This window comes from Stegostoma tigrinum, chromosome 34 (genome assembly GCF_030684315.1).
Source record: "Stegostoma tigrinum isolate sSteTig4 chromosome 34, sSteTig4.hap1, whole genome shotgun sequence".
Lineage (NCBI taxonomy): Eukaryota > Metazoa > Chordata > Chondrichthyes > Orectolobiformes > Stegostomatidae > Stegostoma > Stegostoma tigrinum.
The window spans coordinates 22,667,964-22,687,569 of NC_081387.1; the positions used below are offsets into that span (position 1 = coordinate 22,667,964).

Below are 19,606 nucleotides of genomic sequence, written 5' to 3' on the forward strand. Positions count from 1 at the left end.
AGCCCTGTTGATCCTGCAAGGTCCTCCTCACTAACACCTGGTTGGGGGGGGGGGGGGGGGGCGCGAGTGCCAAAGTTGGGAAGACTGCCTCACACACGAGTTAAGCAACAGCCCGATATAGTCACACTCAGAGAATCATAACTTACAGACAATGTCCCAGACACCACCATCACCATCCCTGGTTATGTCCTGTCCCACCAACAGGACAGAGGTGGTGGCACAGAGGTATACATAAGGAAAGTATTGCTCTGGGAGACCTTAATATTGACTTGGGGCCCCGTGAAGTTTCATGGTTTCAGGTTAAACATGAGCAAGGAAACTTCGTGCTGATTACCACATGCCGTCGTCCCTCAGCAGATGAATCAGCTCTCCTCCCTGTTGAACAACACTTAGAGGAAGCACTGAGGGTGTCAAGGGGACAAAATGTACTCTGGGTGGGGGATTTCAATGTCCACCACCAAGAATAGCTCGGCAGCAGTACTACTGATCAGCTGGTCGGGTCCTAAAGGACATAGCTGCTACACAGGGTCTGCGGCAGGTGGAGCGGGAACTAACAAGAGGGAAAAACATACTTGGCCTCATCCTTACCAATCTGCCAGCTACAGTTGCATCTGTCCATGATAGTATCAGTAGGAGTGACCATCGCACAGTCCTTGTGGAGACAAAGTCCCACCTTCACATTGAGAACAACCTCCATCGTGGTGTGTGGCACTATCACCGTGCTAAATGGGACAGACTTCACACGGCTCTAACAACTCAAGCCTGGGCATCCATGAGCCTCTGTGGGCCATCAACAGCAGCAGAATTGTACTCCAGCACAATCTGTAACCTCATGGCCCAGAATATCCCTCTCTCAACCATTACCATCCAGCCAGGGGATCAACCCTGGTTCAATGGAGAGTGCAGGAGGGTGTGCCAGGAGCAGCACCAGGCATTCCTGAAGATGAGATATCAACCTGGCGATGCCACCAAACAGGACTACCTGCACGCCAAACAGTGAAAGCAGCAAGTGATAGACAGAGCTAAGTGATCCCACAACCAACAGATCAGATTTAAGCTCTGCAGTCCTGCTACATCCAGATGTGAATGGAGGTGGACAATTAAACAATTCACTGGAGGAGGAGGGCCCAGAAATATCCCCAACCTCAATGATGGAAGAGCCCAGCACATCAGTGCAAAAGATAAGGCTGAAGCTTTCACAGCAATCTTCAGCCAGAATTGCTGAGTGGACGATCCATCTCAGCCTCCTCCAGTGGTTCCCAGCTTCACAGATACCAGTCTTCAGCCAATTCGATTCACTTCATGTGATATCAAGAAATGGTTGGAGACACTGGATCCAGCAAAGGCTACAGGCCTTGACAATATTCCAGTGATAGTACTGAAGACTTGTGCTGCAGGACTTGCTGCTCACCTGGCCAAGCTGTTCCAGTCCAGTTGCAACACTGTGGAAAATTGCCCAAGTTTGTCCAGTACACAAAAAGCATGACAAATCCAACCCGGCCAGTTACCGCCCCATCAGTCTCCTCTCGATCATCAGTAAGCTGATGGAAGGTGTCAGTAACAGCACGATCAAGCAGCACCGACTCAGCAATAACCTGCTCAGTGACGCCCAGTTTGGGTTCTGCCAGGGTCACTCAGCTCCTGATCCTGTTCCAGCCTTGGCTCAAACATGGACAAAAGAACTAAATTCCGGAAGTGAGGTGAGACTGACAGCCTTTGACATCAAGGTGACATTCGACTGAGTGTGGCATTGAGGAGCCCGAACAACACTGGAGTCAACGGGTATCGGGGGAAAACTCTCTGGTAGTTGGAGTCATACCTGACACACAGGAAGATGGTTGTGGTCGTTGGAGGTCAATCATCTCAGCTCCAGCTCATTTCTGCAGGAGACCCTCAGGGTGGTGTCCTAGGCCCAACCATCTTCAGCTGCCTCATCAATGACCTTCCCTCCATCCTAGGGTCAGAAGTGAGGATGTTGGCCGATGATTGCACAATGTCCCGCACCATTCGCGACTCCTCAGACACTGAAGCAGCCCGTGTTCAAGTGCAACAAGGTCTGGACAATATAAAGGCTTGGGCTGACAAGTGGCAAGTGACATTTGTGCCACACAAATGCCAGGCTATAACCATCTCCAATAAGGGACAATTTAACCACCGACCCTTGGCAATCAATGATGTTACCATCGCTAAATCCCGCACTGTCAACATTCTGGGGGTTATCATTGGCCAGGAATTCAACTGGACTCACCACATAAACACTGTGGCTACAAGAGCAGGCCTGAAGCTCGGAATACTGTGGGAGTAACTCCCCTCCTGACTACTTAAAGCCTGTCCAGTGTCTGCAGTTCACAAGTCAGGAGTGTGATGTAATAACCTCCATTTGCCCTGGATGGGTGCAGCCCCAACGACACTTAAGAAGCTTGACACCATTCAGGACAAAGCAACCTGCTTGATTGGCACCACATCCACAAGCATCCACTCCCTCTACCACCGACGCTCTGTAGCAGCAGTGTGTACTATCTACAAAATAATTCACCAAAGATCTTTGGATAGCACCTTCTAAACAAACAACCACTTCCATCTAGAAGGACAAGGGGTAGCAGACATATGGGAACACCACTACCTTCAAGCTCCAATCCTAACCACATGCCATCCTGACTTGGAAATATGTCGCCGTTCCTTCACTGCCACTGTGTCAAAATCCTGGAATTCCCTCCCTGATGGCATTATGGGTCAACTCATAGCAGGTCCACTGCAGCGGTTTCAGAAAGCAGCTCATCCGCCACCTTCTCGAGGTCAAATGCGGACAAGTAACAAACGCTGGGCCCAGCCAGCGACGCCCATATCCCAGAAACAAGTAGCAAAAAAAGGAACTTGAGGAATTTGATGTGGGATCCAACTTCTTGGATGGTAGTGCCCCTACCTCTGAGCCAGAAGATCTGATTTCAAGTCCCACCTATTTGAGAGGTGTGTAATAACAACCTGGCAAAGGTTGATTTTTAAAAAGCCTTTAATGGAAGGGCCTTACTCTGCGGTGTTTCTCCATTGAGCTTAACAATGGATGTGCCAAGCTCCCAGCAGGGACCCTGGACCTTGGAATGTGCAAATCCACATTATACAGTTCTTGACAGCTCTCTGTCCTGAAAGATAGACAAATACAAGCAGATTACGAGTAATTTTCACCCGATTAATAGTGCTCTAGGAGTAGATGATATTCGTCTTGATGCCTTTTGTCTGTTTGTCAATAAATTTCAAAAGGCACAAAAAAACTTTATGCCGTAAATTGATAATAGCACAAAGAGTGTGGTAAAATTTGAATAAGTCTGGATTCTTGCATCAAAATGATAGTTGTCAACTTGTTGACCATCAATTAACAGCCCTTTAACTGAGTAGCTTGTTCACCCATTTCAGCTGGTAGTTAAAAGTGTAGGTTTGGAGTGACAAGTAGGCCAGGCCAGGTAAAAATGGCTGATTTCCCTACTCTGAAGGACATTTGCGAAACAGATGGGTTTTTTCAATAATTGATGTTCACTTTACAGTCACCACTATAGAGACCGGCTTCAAATTTCAGGTTTTATTTGTTGAATTTAAATTTCATCAACTGCTGTGCTGGGTTTGAACCTGTATCCCCAGAACATTCTCTTGGACCCCAGTGACATTTCCACTTCATCATGCACTGGGTCCAATAGCACTGCCCATTTTTGACCCACATGTTTAAAGAGGCCAGCTTTGGCCAGTTGAGTTAGTAGCACAGTAAACAGTCATGCAAAAGCCGTGGTTGATGGGATCCAAGTGACTCAAGGAGAAGAGAGTGACATGGGCAATTTTAACTGCCCACTTATTTGTTTGAAACCTCAGCCTTCAGCATGGGGCCATAAACTCGAAATTGTGCTAAAATCAGTCATTTGAAAAGGATGATTACAGTGGAAGAGGTCAGAAGTTAAAAGTATCTGATTAACTGCCATTTACTTTGCAGATGACTTCTTCCCATCTGTCTCAGGCTGGCTGGTGTTTTTATCTGTGGTGCTCTGTCTTCTCATAATTACTTTAATCGCTGGGATCCTTTGGGATGTGAAACAACTCAGAAATATTAAAGGTACAGTCTCAAATTCAATGACAATGGAGGAGACAGATTCGGGACTTAAGGAAAATGTTAAAACTGAACCAGGGTCTTTTTGTTTGTATTTTTTGTGTTGCACCATAGATGTGATAATTCAGTCATGAAAGTTTTGGTCACAGTGGGAGGGGAGGAGATTTCTGTTTTAATGAAGCCAGCAGCATGTCTGAGAGATCCCTTTGTTTTAATTTTTTTTCATCAAATATTATTGTTTTCAAAGATAATGGGAACTGCAGATGCTGGAGAATCTGAGATAACAAAGTGTGAAGCTGGATGAACACAGCAGCCAAGCAGCATCTTGTGCTCCTAAGATGCTGCTTGGCCTGCTGTGTGCCTCCAGTTTCACACTTTGTTATCTCATTGTTTTCAATTTTTTTTCCCATATCTGCAAAAAAGATCTTTTTGTTTAATTTTCTTCTACCTCCTCGTCAATCTTCTGTACAAAGAAGCCAATTTCATTGTATAATACAACATGAAACGCAGCACAGTCTAACTCTTTACCATCTAAATAGAGCTTGGTGTGTGTTACACTGAAGAAGTGCTAATCTGGGTTTGTTTCAAATTGAAATGAATGCTATTAATTCGTAGTAAGTGAAAGTATGTCAGTTGAATTAAGTCACATTTATTTTTAATTCCAATTTATATTTAATGGATTTCTTTCAGAACTGCGGCATGACAAGACGATTGAACAATACGGTAAGAAATGATGAAATATTTGTCCTCCAGCCAGGGGCCTAGGTATTTTGACGTGCAGATGGCACATCTAACTGCTAAATAATGCCTGTTAAGCAGTCTTACTGAAAATTACTTTGTGCACAATTTACCATATAAGCAGTACCCTTGCAAAATTTGCCATTTTTGAGGTAAATGTTGCTGAGATTCGCTGATGTTTTTACAGACTAAAATCCCGCTTGATAGATCATTGTTTGCTTCTTCCTTGTATTTAATGATGTGGTCATTCATTGAACCATAAAGGTACAATACTGAAGATTTGGTTCCAAAGATAAAAGAAAGTAATATACAAGAGATGGTAACATAGAATGAAGCAATGTATTTACATTTAACACAGTTTGAAAATTTTAGAAATGCTCAATTAAGAATACAATCTTCTTGATCCCAATAGCATCATTTTACTATCTTAGACACCACAAGAATCCTTTCTGAGTCACATCTATAGACTTGACGTAATGTTTTCTTTCAACTCCTGGTCTTTGGTAGCTGATCCTTGATTAGTAACACAATTGAACTCAAACACTCTCAGCTTCACAACACCTCCCTGGTTCTAAACGAATAATTCTGGTCTGGACCTTTCACACAAAAACCCTGACACCTTGAGTTAATCTATTTCCTATCCTCTCTAAATATCTCCCTTCTTATGAGAAATATTTCATAGATTTAACCTGGATTCTACCAAGGTATCTGCCAACAGTATGAATGACATAAGTAGACAAAGCGATGGTGTCCTGCAAAGTGCACCCAGGGAGTTAAGTAAGAAGTTAAAAAGCAAGACCTCAAGGGCAGTGATTTCTTCATTACTCCCAGTGCCACGCACCAGTGAGGGTAAAAATAGAAAGATAGACCAAGTGAATGCGTGGCTGAGAAGCTGGTGTAGGGGCAGGGTTTTCAGATCTCTTCTGGGTTAGAGGTGACCTGTACAAGAGAGACGGGTTACACTTGTACCTCTCTCCTCGGGGGGAGATTTTGTTCCTGTTACCCAGGAGGGTTTAAACTAATTTGACACAGTTTTGGGACTCTGAATAAGAGAGAGACCGTTGAGAAATCAGGGGTAAATACATTAGCCATTGAGAGCACAGTTACTATTTGGGATAGCCGGGGATACAGTAACGGAAAGGAAAGGCTTCTGGTTTAAAGTGCATTTATTTCAATGCATGAGGCCTGACTGGTAAGGCCGATGAGCTCAGAGAATTGATTGGCTGTGGGGTCTGGGATATTGCAACCAGAACAGAAACAGGGCTGGGAGAAGGGCAGGACTCTCTCCTCAATGTTCCAGGATACAAAAGCTACAGGTGTGACAGAAGTCCAAGTAAGTGAGGAAGGAGAGCTGCCATTTGATAAGGGAGGACATAACAACAGTGCTTAGAGAAGATATTCTAAATGGGTCATCAAATGAGGTCATATGGTTAGAACTTAGAAACAAGAAGGGGATGGTCACTCTGTTGGGACTGTGGTATAGATCCCCCCCCCCACCCAACAGCCAGTGGTTACTAGAGGAGCAAATGTGTAGAGAGATTGCAGTTACCTGTCAGAATAATAGATAATATAAGTTGGAGATATTAATTTCCCCAGTATTGACTTGACCACCCAGAGTGTAAAAGGTCCGGATGGGGTGGAATTTTTCAAATGTGTCTCAGAAAGTTTGGTAAGTGAATACGTTGAGGTCCTAACTCAGGAGGGTGCAACACTGGACCATCTCTTTGGAACAGGTTCAGGCAAGTGACTGAAGTGTTAGTCGGAGACCACTTTGCAGTGACCGTAACTCCGTCATAGTTATGGAAAAAGATAGGATGGGGTCCACAGGTTAAGGTGCTAAACTGGTGCAGGACCATTTTTGTGGCCTTTTGCAGGATCTAGCAGAGGTTGATTGGGTGAGTCTGTTTGAAGGAAAAGGAATGTGTGGCAAATGGGAGCTTTTCAAAGTGTAATATCAAGAGTCCAGGAACAGTACATTCCTGTTAAGGTGAAGGGAAAAGCTGTCAGATTTGGGGATCCATGGTGAAGAAGGATATTGAGGCTCTGGTCAGGAAATGGAAGGCATACATTCCATTTTAAGCTATCAGGCTCAAGTGAATCCCTATTTGAGTATAAAAAGTATAGGAGCACTCTTAAGAGGGAAATCAGAAGAGCAAAAAGAGGGTATGAGCTGGATCTGGCAGATATTGAGCTTACAATGGTGCAGTGGTATTGTCACTGGACTGTGGGCCAGAGACCCAGATAATGTTCTGGAGACCTGGGTTCAAATCCTGGCAGATGGTGAAATTTGAATTTAATAAATATCTGGAACTAAGAGTCTAATGATGACCACGGATCATTGCTGATTGTTCGGAAAAACCCATCTGGTTCACTCATGCTCTTTAGGGAAGGAAACTGCCGTCCTTACCTGGTCTGGCCTACATGTGACTCTAGACCAACAGCAATGTGATTGTCTCTTAACTGCCCTCTGGGCAATTAGGGAAGGGCAATAAATGTTGGCCTGGCCAGCAACACCCTCATCACCTGAATGAATAAAGGAGGTAAGGGTTTAAGATAATCCCAAAAGGTTCTATAGCCATATGAAGAGTAAAAGGCTGGCGAGGGAGAGAATAGGTCCTCTTAAAGATCAGCATGGCCATCTATGTGTGGAACCACAGGAGATGGGGGAGATTTGTAATGAATATTTCCCATCCCTCAGAAAAAGACCTTATGCATTCATCCTATCTGTGCCCCTCAATAGAGTCAACACTGAGGAGAGAATCGTGGATGCTAAGGGAATAAGTGGGACGTGTTGGACCACATACATACGACCAGAGAGGAGGTGTTTGCAGCCTTAGGCGCATTAAGTTAGATAAATTCCCTGGGCCTGATCAAGTCCATCCTTGGACATTGTGGGAGGCTAGGGAAGAAATTGCAGAGATTTTTGCTGCATCTTTAGCCGTTGATGAGGTTCTGGAAGACTGGATGGTGGCTGATGTTGTTCTACTGTTAAAGAAAAGGAGCAAAGATAGTCCAGCGACCTGCAGGACAGTGAGGCTGACATCAGTGGTAGGCAAGTTATTAGAGAGGATACTGAGGGACAGGATCAACCAACATTTGGATAGTCACGCTCTGATGAGGGATAGTCAGCATGGATTTATGCACAAGAAGTTATATCTGACAAATCTTTGAGAGTTTTTCAAAGAGGAAACCAAGAGGATAGATGATGGTAGGATAGTGGATGTTGTCAATATGGTCATTGGTAAGGCCTTTAACAAGGTTTTGCATGGCAGGCTAGTCATGAAAGTTAGGTCGCATGGTATCCAGGGAAAGCTAGCTAATTGGATTGAAAATTGCCTCGATGGTAGGAAGCAAAGGGTGACAGTTGCAGGTTGTTTCTCAGACTGGAGGCCTGTGACTAGTGGTGTGCCGCAGGGATCAGTGCTGGGACCTTTGTTATTTGTTATTTACATCAGTGATTTGGATGTAAATGTATAAGGCATGACTGGTAAATTTGCTGAGGTTACAAAGTTAGGAGGTATCGTTGACAGTGAAGAAGGGTATCAAAAATACAGAGGAATCTTGATCAGACAGAGAAGTGGGCTGAGGATGGATAAATGCAATTCAATACAAATAAGTGTGGGGTGTTGCACTTTGGAAAGTCAAACCAAGTAAGACTGAAACAGTAAATTGTAAGGCCCTGAGGAGTGTTATTGAACAGAGGCATCTAGGAGTGTAAGTACGCAATTTACTGAAAGCGGCGTCACAGGTAGACAGGGTGGTGAAGAAGGCATTTAACATGCTGGTCTTCATCAGCCGAGGCACTGAGTATGGGAATTGGGACGTTATGTAACAGTTGTGTAAGTCGTTGGTAAGGCTGCACTTGGGAGCATTGTGTACAGTTTTAGTCACCCTGTTATAGGACAGACAGAGTTAAACTGGAAAGTGTGCAAGCAAGACTTACAAGGATGTTGCCAGGACTAGTAGGCCTGAGTTTTAGGGAGAGTTTGGTCAGGATAGGACTTGCTGTCCTATGTTCAAAGGAATGGTCGGGTGACCTTACTGAGGTGTATGAAATCATGAGGGGCATAGGTGGGATGAATGCATGTAGTCATTTTGCTGGGAGATGGGGAATTGAAAACTAGAGGGCATAGATTTAAGGTGAGAGAGGAAAGATTTAAGAAGGACCTGAGGTGCAACTTCTTCACACACAGTGTGCTGTGTATGGAATGGGCTGCTAGAGAAAGTGATTGAGGCAGGTACAATGGCAACGTTGTAAAAAAAATTTGGATAGGGACATGGATAGGAAAGTTTTAGAGGAATATGGACCAAATGCGAGCAGTTGGAACTAGCTGAGCAGGCACCGTGGTCAGCATGGCCCAGTTTGGGCTGAAGGGCCTGTATCCATGCCGGATCACTCAATGACTCTGTTACTGATCGTTACATCTGAGAGGCTTGCGAGTTATTTCAGACGGCAGTTAAGAGTTGGTGACATTGCTGTTGGCCTGGAGCTGCTTGTAGGTCAGTCTGGATAAGAACAGCAGAATTTCCTCTTTAAAGGAAGTTAGTGAAACTGATGTTTTTTGTAAGAATTGCTTCATGCCATCATGAGGTTTTTAATTCCAGGTATTTAAATATCAAATGCTACCATGTACTGTGCTAGGATTATTACTTGGATCTCAGGATTACTAGTCTAGCAGCGATACCAAATCAGCATTACCTACCACATTTAGAACCTAAATCCTGTGGTGAGGTCCTCAATCTGTGGTGAATCAATGAAAGGCAAAATAAGAAAACAAGAGTGCCCTGTGTGACTGAAGTAAAATGAAGAACTGTGGATAACTGGAAGTCTGGAGAAACTGAGCAGGTCAGGCAGCGGCTGTGAAGAGAGAAAGTTAACATTTTGAGTCGGTTACATTTTGTATGATGTGAAAGTAGCTGGGAAATAGCAGTCTTGAATATTTTAGTCAAAATGGAAATGCTCAGAGAGAGAGGAGCAGAATTTTCCTTTGCTTCTGTTTGTGCTGTGCCTTGTATCCAGTAAAAAATGATGTCCTGTGATTGGATAACCAGATAAGGTTTACTCTCTCAGGCCAGATGTGAAGAAAAGACCACATGAGCAAGACATGACGGAGCTGCCCAGGGAAGTGTAGCATCCTTAGTGTAATTAGTGTTATTATTATAAGAGAAACTGTCTCATGAATAAATGTCATTGTTTAGAAGATATATAGTAACACTGATGTATATTCGCCTGTACAAAAGTAAGGGTTACATTAAGAATGATGTTGTTGTACAGTATCATGAAAGGATGTTTCAAAACGCTTGAGAAACAAGATGTTTCCGAGGTGTGTTCATTGTTTCATTGTGAGAAATTCTGCAGCAATGTCCCACAAACAGAGTGTGATGCAATGCGTGAGCTGTGATGTTGGCTGAGGAAAAATGTTGACCAGGGACAATCCCACGGATCGTCAGAGCAGTCCCACGGGATGTTTTATGTCCAACTGATGGGGCAGACAAGGCTCGGTTTAACAAGATATACAAGATAATGAGAGGCATAGATAGAGTTGATAGCCAGAGACTATTTCCCAGGGCAGAAATGGCTAGCACGAGGGGTCATAGTTTTAAGCTGGTTGGTGGAAAGTATAGAGGGGATGTCAGAGGCAGGTTCTTTACGCAGAGAGTTGTGAGAGCATGGAATGCGTTGCCAGCAGCAGTTGTGGAAGCAAGGTCATTGGGGTCATTTAAGAGACTACTGGATATGCATACGGTCACAGAAATGAGAGGGTGTATACATGAGGATCAATGGTCGGCACAACATTGTGGGCTGAAGGGCCTGTTCTGTGCTGTACTGTTCTATGTTCTATGTTCTATGTTATCTCACTTGAAAGATGACACCTCTGATTGTGCAGCAGTCCCTCAGCACTGCACTGGGAGGGTCAGTGTGGATGACATGCTGAGATGTTTGGAGGAGAATCTACAACCTCTTGCCTCAGAGGTGAAAGAGATACAACAGAATCGAGGCTAACACCTGTTTGGGTAAGATCTCAACACTCAAACCACTTCAAATACGGAGAACCTTTGTTTGAATTCACGGTGGGACATGGACATCACTGGCTGGGTCAGCATTTATTGCTAATCCTAGTAGCCCTTGAGAAGGCAGTGATGAGATGCCTTCTAAAACCGCTGTAGGCATCGTGGTATCACATTGGTATCACATGGATTGAGTATCATATTGATGTACCTACCAATAATTTAGTGTTTGTGACAACCAAATCAATGAAGTGTATTAACAGCTTGATTTCTATTTTTAGGTCGGTGGAAATCTGTCAGTGATTCAGGTACGGTACACTGTTTGTCTTGAAATGTGGGTCAGTGAGGACATGGCTGATAGTGACTGAGATTTGCTGCACGTTAAAACACAGCAGCAAACTTCTCCATGACCTTAAATTTATAGAAGGTAAAATCTGGGAGAGCAGCCTGCAGTGCATTAAGGGAGTCAAGATTGGAGCAGGACTTCCCAAACTGTGGGAACCCCCGACTGGGATCACTTAAACACCAGATGGGGTTGTATGCTCCCCACTCCTTTGAGTCCATGCCCCCACACAGGCATCAAGATCCAGGTGGTATCTGGCCCTCCCTGTTCACCTCACTGTTCACCTCGAGATGGAGTGGGGGAAGCAATGGAGGGATGGAGGGCGGGGTAGGGAGGCGTTCTAAAGGTTCTATTATTTAGGCTGTGAATCCTGAAAAAGAAGCCACAGGCCCCGTCCATTTGACTCAGACTGGGCTGAAAGGAACGGCGTTCCAGGATCTTAATGCAGTGACAGTAAAGGAACAGTGACATGGTTCCAAATCGGCATGGTGCGTGGTATGGAAAGGTGTTTCAGTGAGTCTGTTGTACCTGTATTTCTCGGTGAGACAGGTTGTAGGTTTGGAGGGAGTTATCAGAGAACACTGATGGTGCAGTGAGTTACAGTAATGCATCTTATAGCTGGGACACACTGCTGCCGTTGTCTATCAGTACGGGCTGAACTGAATGTTTAAGGTGGTGGATTGAGTTCTGAAAGGTCAGGTCGATTGGCCCTGCAAAGGGTCAAGTTTTAGTGGTGTTGTTGTTGCAGGACATCTCTACGTAATTGGCAAATATTTTATCACATTCCTTGTCGGTGTTTGACTGACGTTGGTCAGTCAGGAGCTGAGTCACTGCCAGCAGATTTCCCTGTTCTCATCGTGACAGTATTTATGTCGCTGGTCTGGTTAAGTTTCAGGCGAATGATCAACTCCCAAGATGTTGTTGGTTGGCAATCAGTGATGGTGGGAATGTTGATTGTCAGTGCAGCTGGTTAAATGCCCACTTCTGAGAGATGGTCATTGCCTGGCACTTGTGTGCCAGCGGCATTACTGATCATATAAAGCGACCTGTCTCAGCTTTCTCTGTGTCCCCACACGGGAGTAGGATGTAACATGTCACTGCTGCTATTGGTGTGAAACTTTGAAATGGTTTTGAAAAAGATTAAAGACCGGAATGAGGAAATTCTTCCCTTACCGCCCAGACTGCAGCTTAACTTTCTCAACATTTTCAGGCTAATGCCTTCCAATTCACAGCCAGCAGTTAAAAGTTCACGTGCCATTTTCTTCTGTGGAATTATATACATGCTGATTTCCCCGGTTTCACTGGTTTCTTGTTTCTGATTTCAGATTGGAAGAATATTTCGAAGTGCAAAGGTAAGGTCCTTATGCTATCACAATGAGTATTTATGGAAGAGTAACTACAAGGGATTTTATCCCTGAGCCACCTTCTCTTGTCACTCTCCAGTAACAATGTGCATCCTTCAGGGGAACTTTCTGGGTTCCTGTTGCTGCATCAGGGTATCAAACCCCAGCAGCACCGATTGGGAAATAGCTGCTACAACTGCCCACAATTTTCCGTCTATCGATGGGAATGAATGGCAGATCAAGAGCAGCATGGATGCAGTTTCCAATCTGCATGACAATTGGGCGACTCACAGGCCAGCAATGTGAACTCAGAAAACCAGCTCTGAAGTTGGAAGATTTCTGTATTTTTAACAGGTATAATTCATATAGTTCAGTGTCTGTCACTCTTATCCTTTCCATCCTGTGACTCCTGGTCTGTTCCTGATCTAATTCAGCCTGAGGACATTGCACCTGTTCCTTGGGTATGGTCCGAGGTCCAGTCATCTTTCGCTGCATTTTAATTTATTTTTGGAATGTGTACATTTATTTTCCATCCTTTATTTCCCTTGAGGAGGTGCAGTTGAACAGGCTCCTAGAACAATGGGAGATCACGTGGTGTTGATGCACCCACAAAGCTGTCAGGGGTGTATTCCCAGAATGTTATGCCAACAATAGTGAAGGAACAGCAGTATAGTTCCCATTCAGGATGGTGTCTGAGTGTGAGGAGGGGCCTTGTAACTGTCGGGTGGTGATGACCCCATGCATCTGCTTCCATTGTCTTCCAAGGTGGTGGGGGTCAGGGGTTTATCAGGAAATTGAATGGACACATAATGCGAGTAAAGCTGCAAGGTTTGGGGATTACAATGGAGGAATAGAACTGACTGAATTGTTTTATAGAGAGCTGGGATTGACATGAAGGCTAAATCACCACTGTCTGTGCCATTGTGACTCTGAGAGGCTGCTGTAGGAGGAAGCTGAGTGAGTGCATGCAGTGTACCTCGTGTGTGGTACGCACTGCTACCAGTATGCAGACAGCAGTGTGCACCAGAGGGGGCTTATCGTCACAGGCCCAGTGACCTGTAAATGTCAGAGCAGTAACGGTTTCAAAGTCTGTGTCTCTGTAGGAAGGTGGTCACTGGACCATTCACCGCAATGAATGAGGAGCTGAGCCCAAAGGGAAGTGGTGGGATCCCAGTATCGGTGATTTGATTCGATTTATTTTTGTCACAAGTACTGAGGTACAGTGCAAAGTATTGCTTTGCAAGCTATCCGGGGGAATTATAACGTACCTAAGTACATCAGGAGAATAGAACAAAATGCCGAATACAATGTTACAGCTGCAGAGAAAGATCAATTTGAATATATGATAGGTCTGTTCATTATGTGGTTTCAAACTGTTGTATCTTCTGCCCAATGGAAGAGGGTGGAAGGGAATGGTACTCAATTTCCACAGTTCAGGATCATGCCATGCATTTTTCCAGGTATCTCTGGGCACTCCCATCGTGTGGCTCCTCACTTAGTTAAGAAGAATGCCAATGCTATGTTGAAGAGGGCCAGCCAGTATCTATGGATTTCCAGTCTGAATGATCAATGTGAGAGGTTTATAGGAATCGGGTTCGTTGCTGGATTCTCCCATGTGTCAGAGATCCTTGATTGCACGTTGGTCTTACCCAACAGGAAAGACTTTCACTCAACGTACAGCTGTTCTGAAGCTATTAGTAAATGTTTCTTCAGGCCTCAGTGAGGAGATTTCTCACAATACTTACACTCTCAGGCACTCCTGACCTTCTCAGGCCCCACTTGTGTCTTCAAGATGAATGCTGGGTGGCCAGGGCTACCTGGTGAAGACACAGTTCCTCCTATTTCTATCGAATCTATCCCAGATGATATTGAACTTCTTGCGTATCCATCAGACTCCTGAAGGCTTCTTCATCGATGCTTTGGAGTGTCAGGGCATGAGATACTGACCTTTGACCTGGAGTTGTAGCTACAGTATTTGTTTGACTGGTCCATCTGTGGCTGGTGGTCACATTGCATAAAGCTGATGGTTATTCGGTGATGGCAATGCTGTTGGATGTTAAGAGGAGATATGTAGGCAATTGCTTGGTACTTCTATATCATGAAAATAACTTGTTAGTTCAAGCCTGGATGTTGTCCAGGTCACTTGCATATGGATGCAGACTGCTTCAGTATCTGAGGAGCGGTGAATAGTGCTGAGTGTTGTACCCCAGGCAGCTAAAGATGGTTGGGTCGAGGAAGAGCTGTTTCATCACATCTCTGAGCAGCTTGATTCGAAAGTATCTTCCCCGAGGAGCTGCTGTAGTGATGTCTCTTGCTGAGATTATTGATTTCCAGCAACCACATCCAACTTCCTTTGGACAGGAAATGATTCCAAACGATGAACAATCCTGCCCTTTTGATTCGAAATGGCTTCCATTTTACAAGGATTCTTTGGTGCCACACTTTGTCAAGTACAGCCTTGATCTCAGGTACAGTTGCACTCAGCTTGCCTCTGCATTTCAGCTTTTTGTTCATGTTTGGAGAAAACCTGCAATAAAGCTTAGAGCAGAGCCATCCTAACAGACTGAAACTGAGCGTCGGTGAGCAGGCTATTGCTAAATTATACCCCCTTGATAGCGCAGTCAAAAATATCTTCACTCACTGCAGTGGGCCAGGATTAGATTGAGAGTGCTGTATTTGGTGGAATTGGAAACTGACTCAGGACTGGCCTTCTGTCTTGGTGGTAAAGTCATGAGATTAAAAAGTGAGGGTGTGAAATTCTGCTGCTCACAGACTGTTGGACCTCAAAGATGTTTGGATTTCAAGATCAGTTTTTTTTCTAACAACAAAATGAGGCAGAGACTGATGAAAATACTTTGCAGATGAGTCAACAGCTGTGGTAAAGGGAAGATTAAAGCTTGAGGTTCCAGCAAATGACTTTTCATCAGAATATTTTGCATTCTCTGAGTTTTACCAGAACTGACCCTTTTATATTTCTGTAACTCCACAGCCACTAAAACTCGAATTTTCATCAACTTGAGCTTTGCTCTCTCCAGGCCTGTCAGATGAAATTTTAGAGGCAGCTTTTATCCATCACAACCTTCCCTGCAGCAATCTCTCCTCAAATCTGTTCCTATACTTCTGCTATCCCTTTAAAAGACGTCCTGTTGAAATCCTGTTTTTCCCAGTTTGCTTCCTCTCTGTAAAGTGCTTTCAGGCATCTGTCTATCAGCCAGGAGTGATACAGATTACAAGCTTTTGTTCTCCTGAACATGATTTTTGTTCCAATAACCCTGGCTTCATTTTGGATTTCAGTCATTAGTTTTGATTGATTTAACTGAACCTCTCAGATTTTTCCCTTTCTATTTCCAGTCCCTGTAAATCTGGATGCAGAAACAGCAAACCCAAAGCTTGAGGTATCCAAAGATCGGAAGAAGGTGAGATTGACCCAGACAGCATTGAGCGTCGACAACAATGAAGAGAGGTTTACAGTCTTGGAATCAGTGCTGGGATCAGAGGAATTTACTTCAGGCTCACACTACTGGGAGGTGGATGTGGTGGGGAATCAGCACTGGACTGTGGGAGTAGCCACACTATCTGTGGAGAGGAAGAAAGAAATCCAAGTGAAAGCAGAGAATGGTCTGTGGACGATTGGTAGGGCTGGGGATAAATTTCAGGCAAACGCTGAAAATACAATCGATATCCAAGCTGGTGAGGTTCCCACGAAAATTGGTGTTTATCTCAGTTATGAGACCGGGACTGTTTCATTTTACAGCGCAGATACAAAGATTTACCTGCACACTTTCACTGGATGTGGATTCACAGAGAAACTGTATCCTTTCTTCAGTACAACAGTCTGTAACACGTGGCTGAGAATCTGCCCAGTTTAACATTGTTTCTGTGAAAAGTTTCTAACCTGAAGGTTTCTACAAAGTATTTTACAGTTTAACAGGAAAAAAGGGACCTAGAATCATGCCATTTTACAAAACGCTGTCTGATTGTCTGAGCTTTTAAGTGATGTAATATGCATTTGATCAGATTCACAGAGAGGAGGTGGTTTCCCTCCATGTAAACCACTGATAGGCCAGGGATTGTCTTACTTTGGAGAAGAGGAGGAGGAGGAGAGGGGACCTAATTGAGGTATACAATTGAGGTATCCCCTGAGAAAAAGAACAGGAAATGACATCGCCAACCCAAGGAAACCTAACCAGATAAATAGAAAGCGGGACATAACACCAGCGCTTTTTCGGAGGCTCACTGATGATGTTACCTAGAATGGTGACGAAACGTCTGAAAACTAACCTTCCAGCTCAGCGAGCAAACTCACATCCAGAACCTCAACCTGAGCTACAAATCTTCTCAAAACTCGCTGAGGTATACAAGATAATGAGAGGCATAGATAGAGTTGATAGCCAGAGACTATTTCCCAGGGCAGAAATGACTAACACGAGGGGTCATAGTTTTAAGCTGTTTGGAGGAAAGTATAGAGGGGATGTCAGAGGCGGGTTCTTTACACAGGGAGTTGTGAGAGCATGGAATGCGTTGCCAGCAGCAGTTGTGGAAGCAAGGTCATTGGAGACATTTAAGAGACTGCTGGACATGCATATGGTCACAGAAATTTGAGGGTGCATACATGAGGATCAATGGTCGACACAACATTGTGGGCTGAAGGGCCTGTTCTGTACTGTACTGTTCTATGTTCTATGTTCTAGATGGATTTGTCATCCACCTGCTCCCAGGGGAGCTGATGGCCGAGTGGTTTTATCATTAGACTGTTAATCCAGAGACCCAGATAATGTTCAATTTTTTTCTGAAAAGTCTGGAATTAAGAGTCTAATAATGACCATAAATCCATTGTCAATTGGTGTAAAAACCCATCTGGTTCACTAATGTCCTTTAGGGAAGGATAGTGCCCTCCTTACCTGGTCTGGCCGACATGTGACCCCAGACCCACAGCAATGTGGTTGACTCTGAACTGCCGTCTGGGCAATAAATGCTACCCTGGTCTACAATGTGCTCGTCCCATAAATTAATAAGTAAAATAAAAAGATTATTCTGGAATCCATGTTACCAGAGACTTCACTGTTTCAACTGAGTCTTAGGATTGGATAATGTGACCTGTGTCTCAGTCTGGAATCAGATGAGGGTCAGCGCTACAATATACTTGAACAGTAAATGAGCTGGATTTTGATGTGTAGAATGAGTACCTGATGTGGGAAGCAATGTCATACTTAGCAAAAGGTTTGAAATGAATTTGAGACAAAATAGAAACTGTTGGTAAAGCTCAGCAGGTCTGGCAGTATCTGTGGAAAGAAATCAGAGTTAATGTTTCAGGTCGAGTGACTGTTTTCCTTCAGGGTGCAGTGAGTATGTAGCTAATGGTTCATGTGCTTTACTCTACAGCTTTTGTTCTTTCGAGTTAAGTTTATGTGTACGAATGGATAAATGTGAAACAAAGTGCATCTTCAATTCCATTACACCTGAAAGGTTAGGGCAATGTTTCTTTTAGAGGTTAACATCTCCAAATGTATGATCATGAAAAAATGTGGAATTGCTTGGCTGGAGAGGCAGAGATTTAGTGGTGAAGCTGCTTGCAAAGAAATAGAGTTGAGGGAGATGTTTTTATCTGTAATTTAGAGCTAAATTATGATACAAGTTTTACAGAAATCTGATCTGAGAAGAAATTGTAGAGGAAGAATCCTCAAGAGATCAGTGTGACTATAGCCCAGGACAGGTTACATCATCATGCTCCTGGGGAGAGCTTAAGGAGATTTTCTGGTTTAAATTTCTTTTTGCTGAGGGAGGTGGTTAGTTGTCGTTTGGAACTGGGAGTGTTGCAGAAAAGAAATGGCTTCCAGCAACACAAGTACCGTCATTCGCAGTCTCTAGGTAGTTCGGTCCCAGAGAGTGTGGCTCCAAACCTTTTGAAAAGGGGTTAAAAGACAGAAGCCCAGTGCAGCTGAGTGTGGGATGAAGGAAGTTCACAAAAAGTTTTTGCTTCTGAGGCTGGACCTTGAAGAGTGAAGATTCGGACTCCCTTGTGAAGGAAACAAAATTTTGTGACACAAGGCGGTCACTAATATCTGGATGGGTTCCCGAGAAATCTACAGACCTTGTTGTGGTTGTATCTGCCATTCACAGTGCAGAATATCGGGGAGCCGAGCACGATTTGTTTGTGAACTCGGGGTTACTAAGTTAATTCTGAATGTTCAAGTGTGAGTTTTTAAAAAAGACAGACATAGCCTACTCCGTGTCCTGTTTTCCAGTTAATACTGCCTGAACTGGTGCTTATCTCCATGTTCTGCTACTTTTGTTCAACTGTACGAAGCATTTTGCTTTTCCTTGCACAGTGTGAATTGTATAATTGAATATTATGACTGCGATGGGACAATGAGCACGAATAGTCAAGCCTCATGACTCCTCCAGTGACATCATTTGTACAAATGGAAAATACCCATTTGCTTCTCCTTTGTATTTCTAATAAACATAAAAGAAACATCACCGGGCTTCATTGCTGCGCTCACATCATTTGTTTACTGTCGCTCAGTCTCAGTCAGGGACTGTATGGATAAGTGAGCCCCAGGGTTCCACAAACCATCACAAATGTGTAAATACCCAATTAAATCACCAAGATGCCCAATTTGTCGAACTGACTCTGATTCAGGTTAAAATTAATTCACACCAGGGTTTGTCCTAATAGGAAAAATAACCATTTATTGTAAACCAACTTCATGTTTTCCAAGTGACAAAAGAAAAATAGATTTCCCATTTCCTGCAATGTGGGTTACGTTGCATCCCTCTTTGTGAATGTTTGTTTCTTTTCTCCGCAATGGACCTCGGTCTTTTTCAGTCATGGAATTCTTCCTTCACAAATTTCTTGATTGTCTTTTCCACTCACAGTGAAAAAGGAAGGGAACTGTTTCTTTCCTGCAGGCTTTTGAAACTCTCGCGACGATGAGGGAGAAACTTTCTCTTTTCAGGGCTTAGGGTGTCTCACACAGCAAAGGGAGAGGGAGCTATTCCCTTGCTCGGGCTTCCGATATCTCCCTGGCTGCATTACACACAGGACCAATCAGAAAGCTGCTGTCAAGCAGCTGTTCTTTA

General features: G+C 44.0%; 1 protein-coding gene across 6 annotated transcripts in view; it reads left to right on the forward strand.

Annotated features, from left to right (window-relative positions):
- LOC132206208 (butyrophilin subfamily 3 member A3-like) overlaps window positions 1-19,003 on the forward strand; it is a 36,100-nt gene extending 17,097 nt beyond the window's left edge. For 3 of the 6 annotated variants that reach the window (XM_059639484.1, XM_059639483.1, XM_059639485.1), the window contains exons 5-9: window positions 3,977-4,096; window positions 4,781-4,813; window positions 11,119-11,145; window positions 12,506-12,532; window positions 15,875-19,003. In XM_059639484.1, coding sequence (XP_059495467.1) covers window positions 3,977-4,096; window positions 4,781-4,813; window positions 11,119-11,145; window positions 12,506-12,532; window positions 15,875-16,392 — 725 coding nt within the window. In that variant the 3' untranslated portion in view covers window positions 16,393-19,003. The remainder of the gene's footprint in view (window positions 1-3,976; window positions 4,097-4,780; window positions 4,814-11,118; window positions 11,146-12,505; window positions 12,533-15,874) is intronic. The other 3 variants (XM_059639486.1, XM_059639487.1, XM_059639488.1) reach the window with 3 other exon arrangements.
- Window positions 19,004-19,606: the final 603 nt, after the last annotated feature.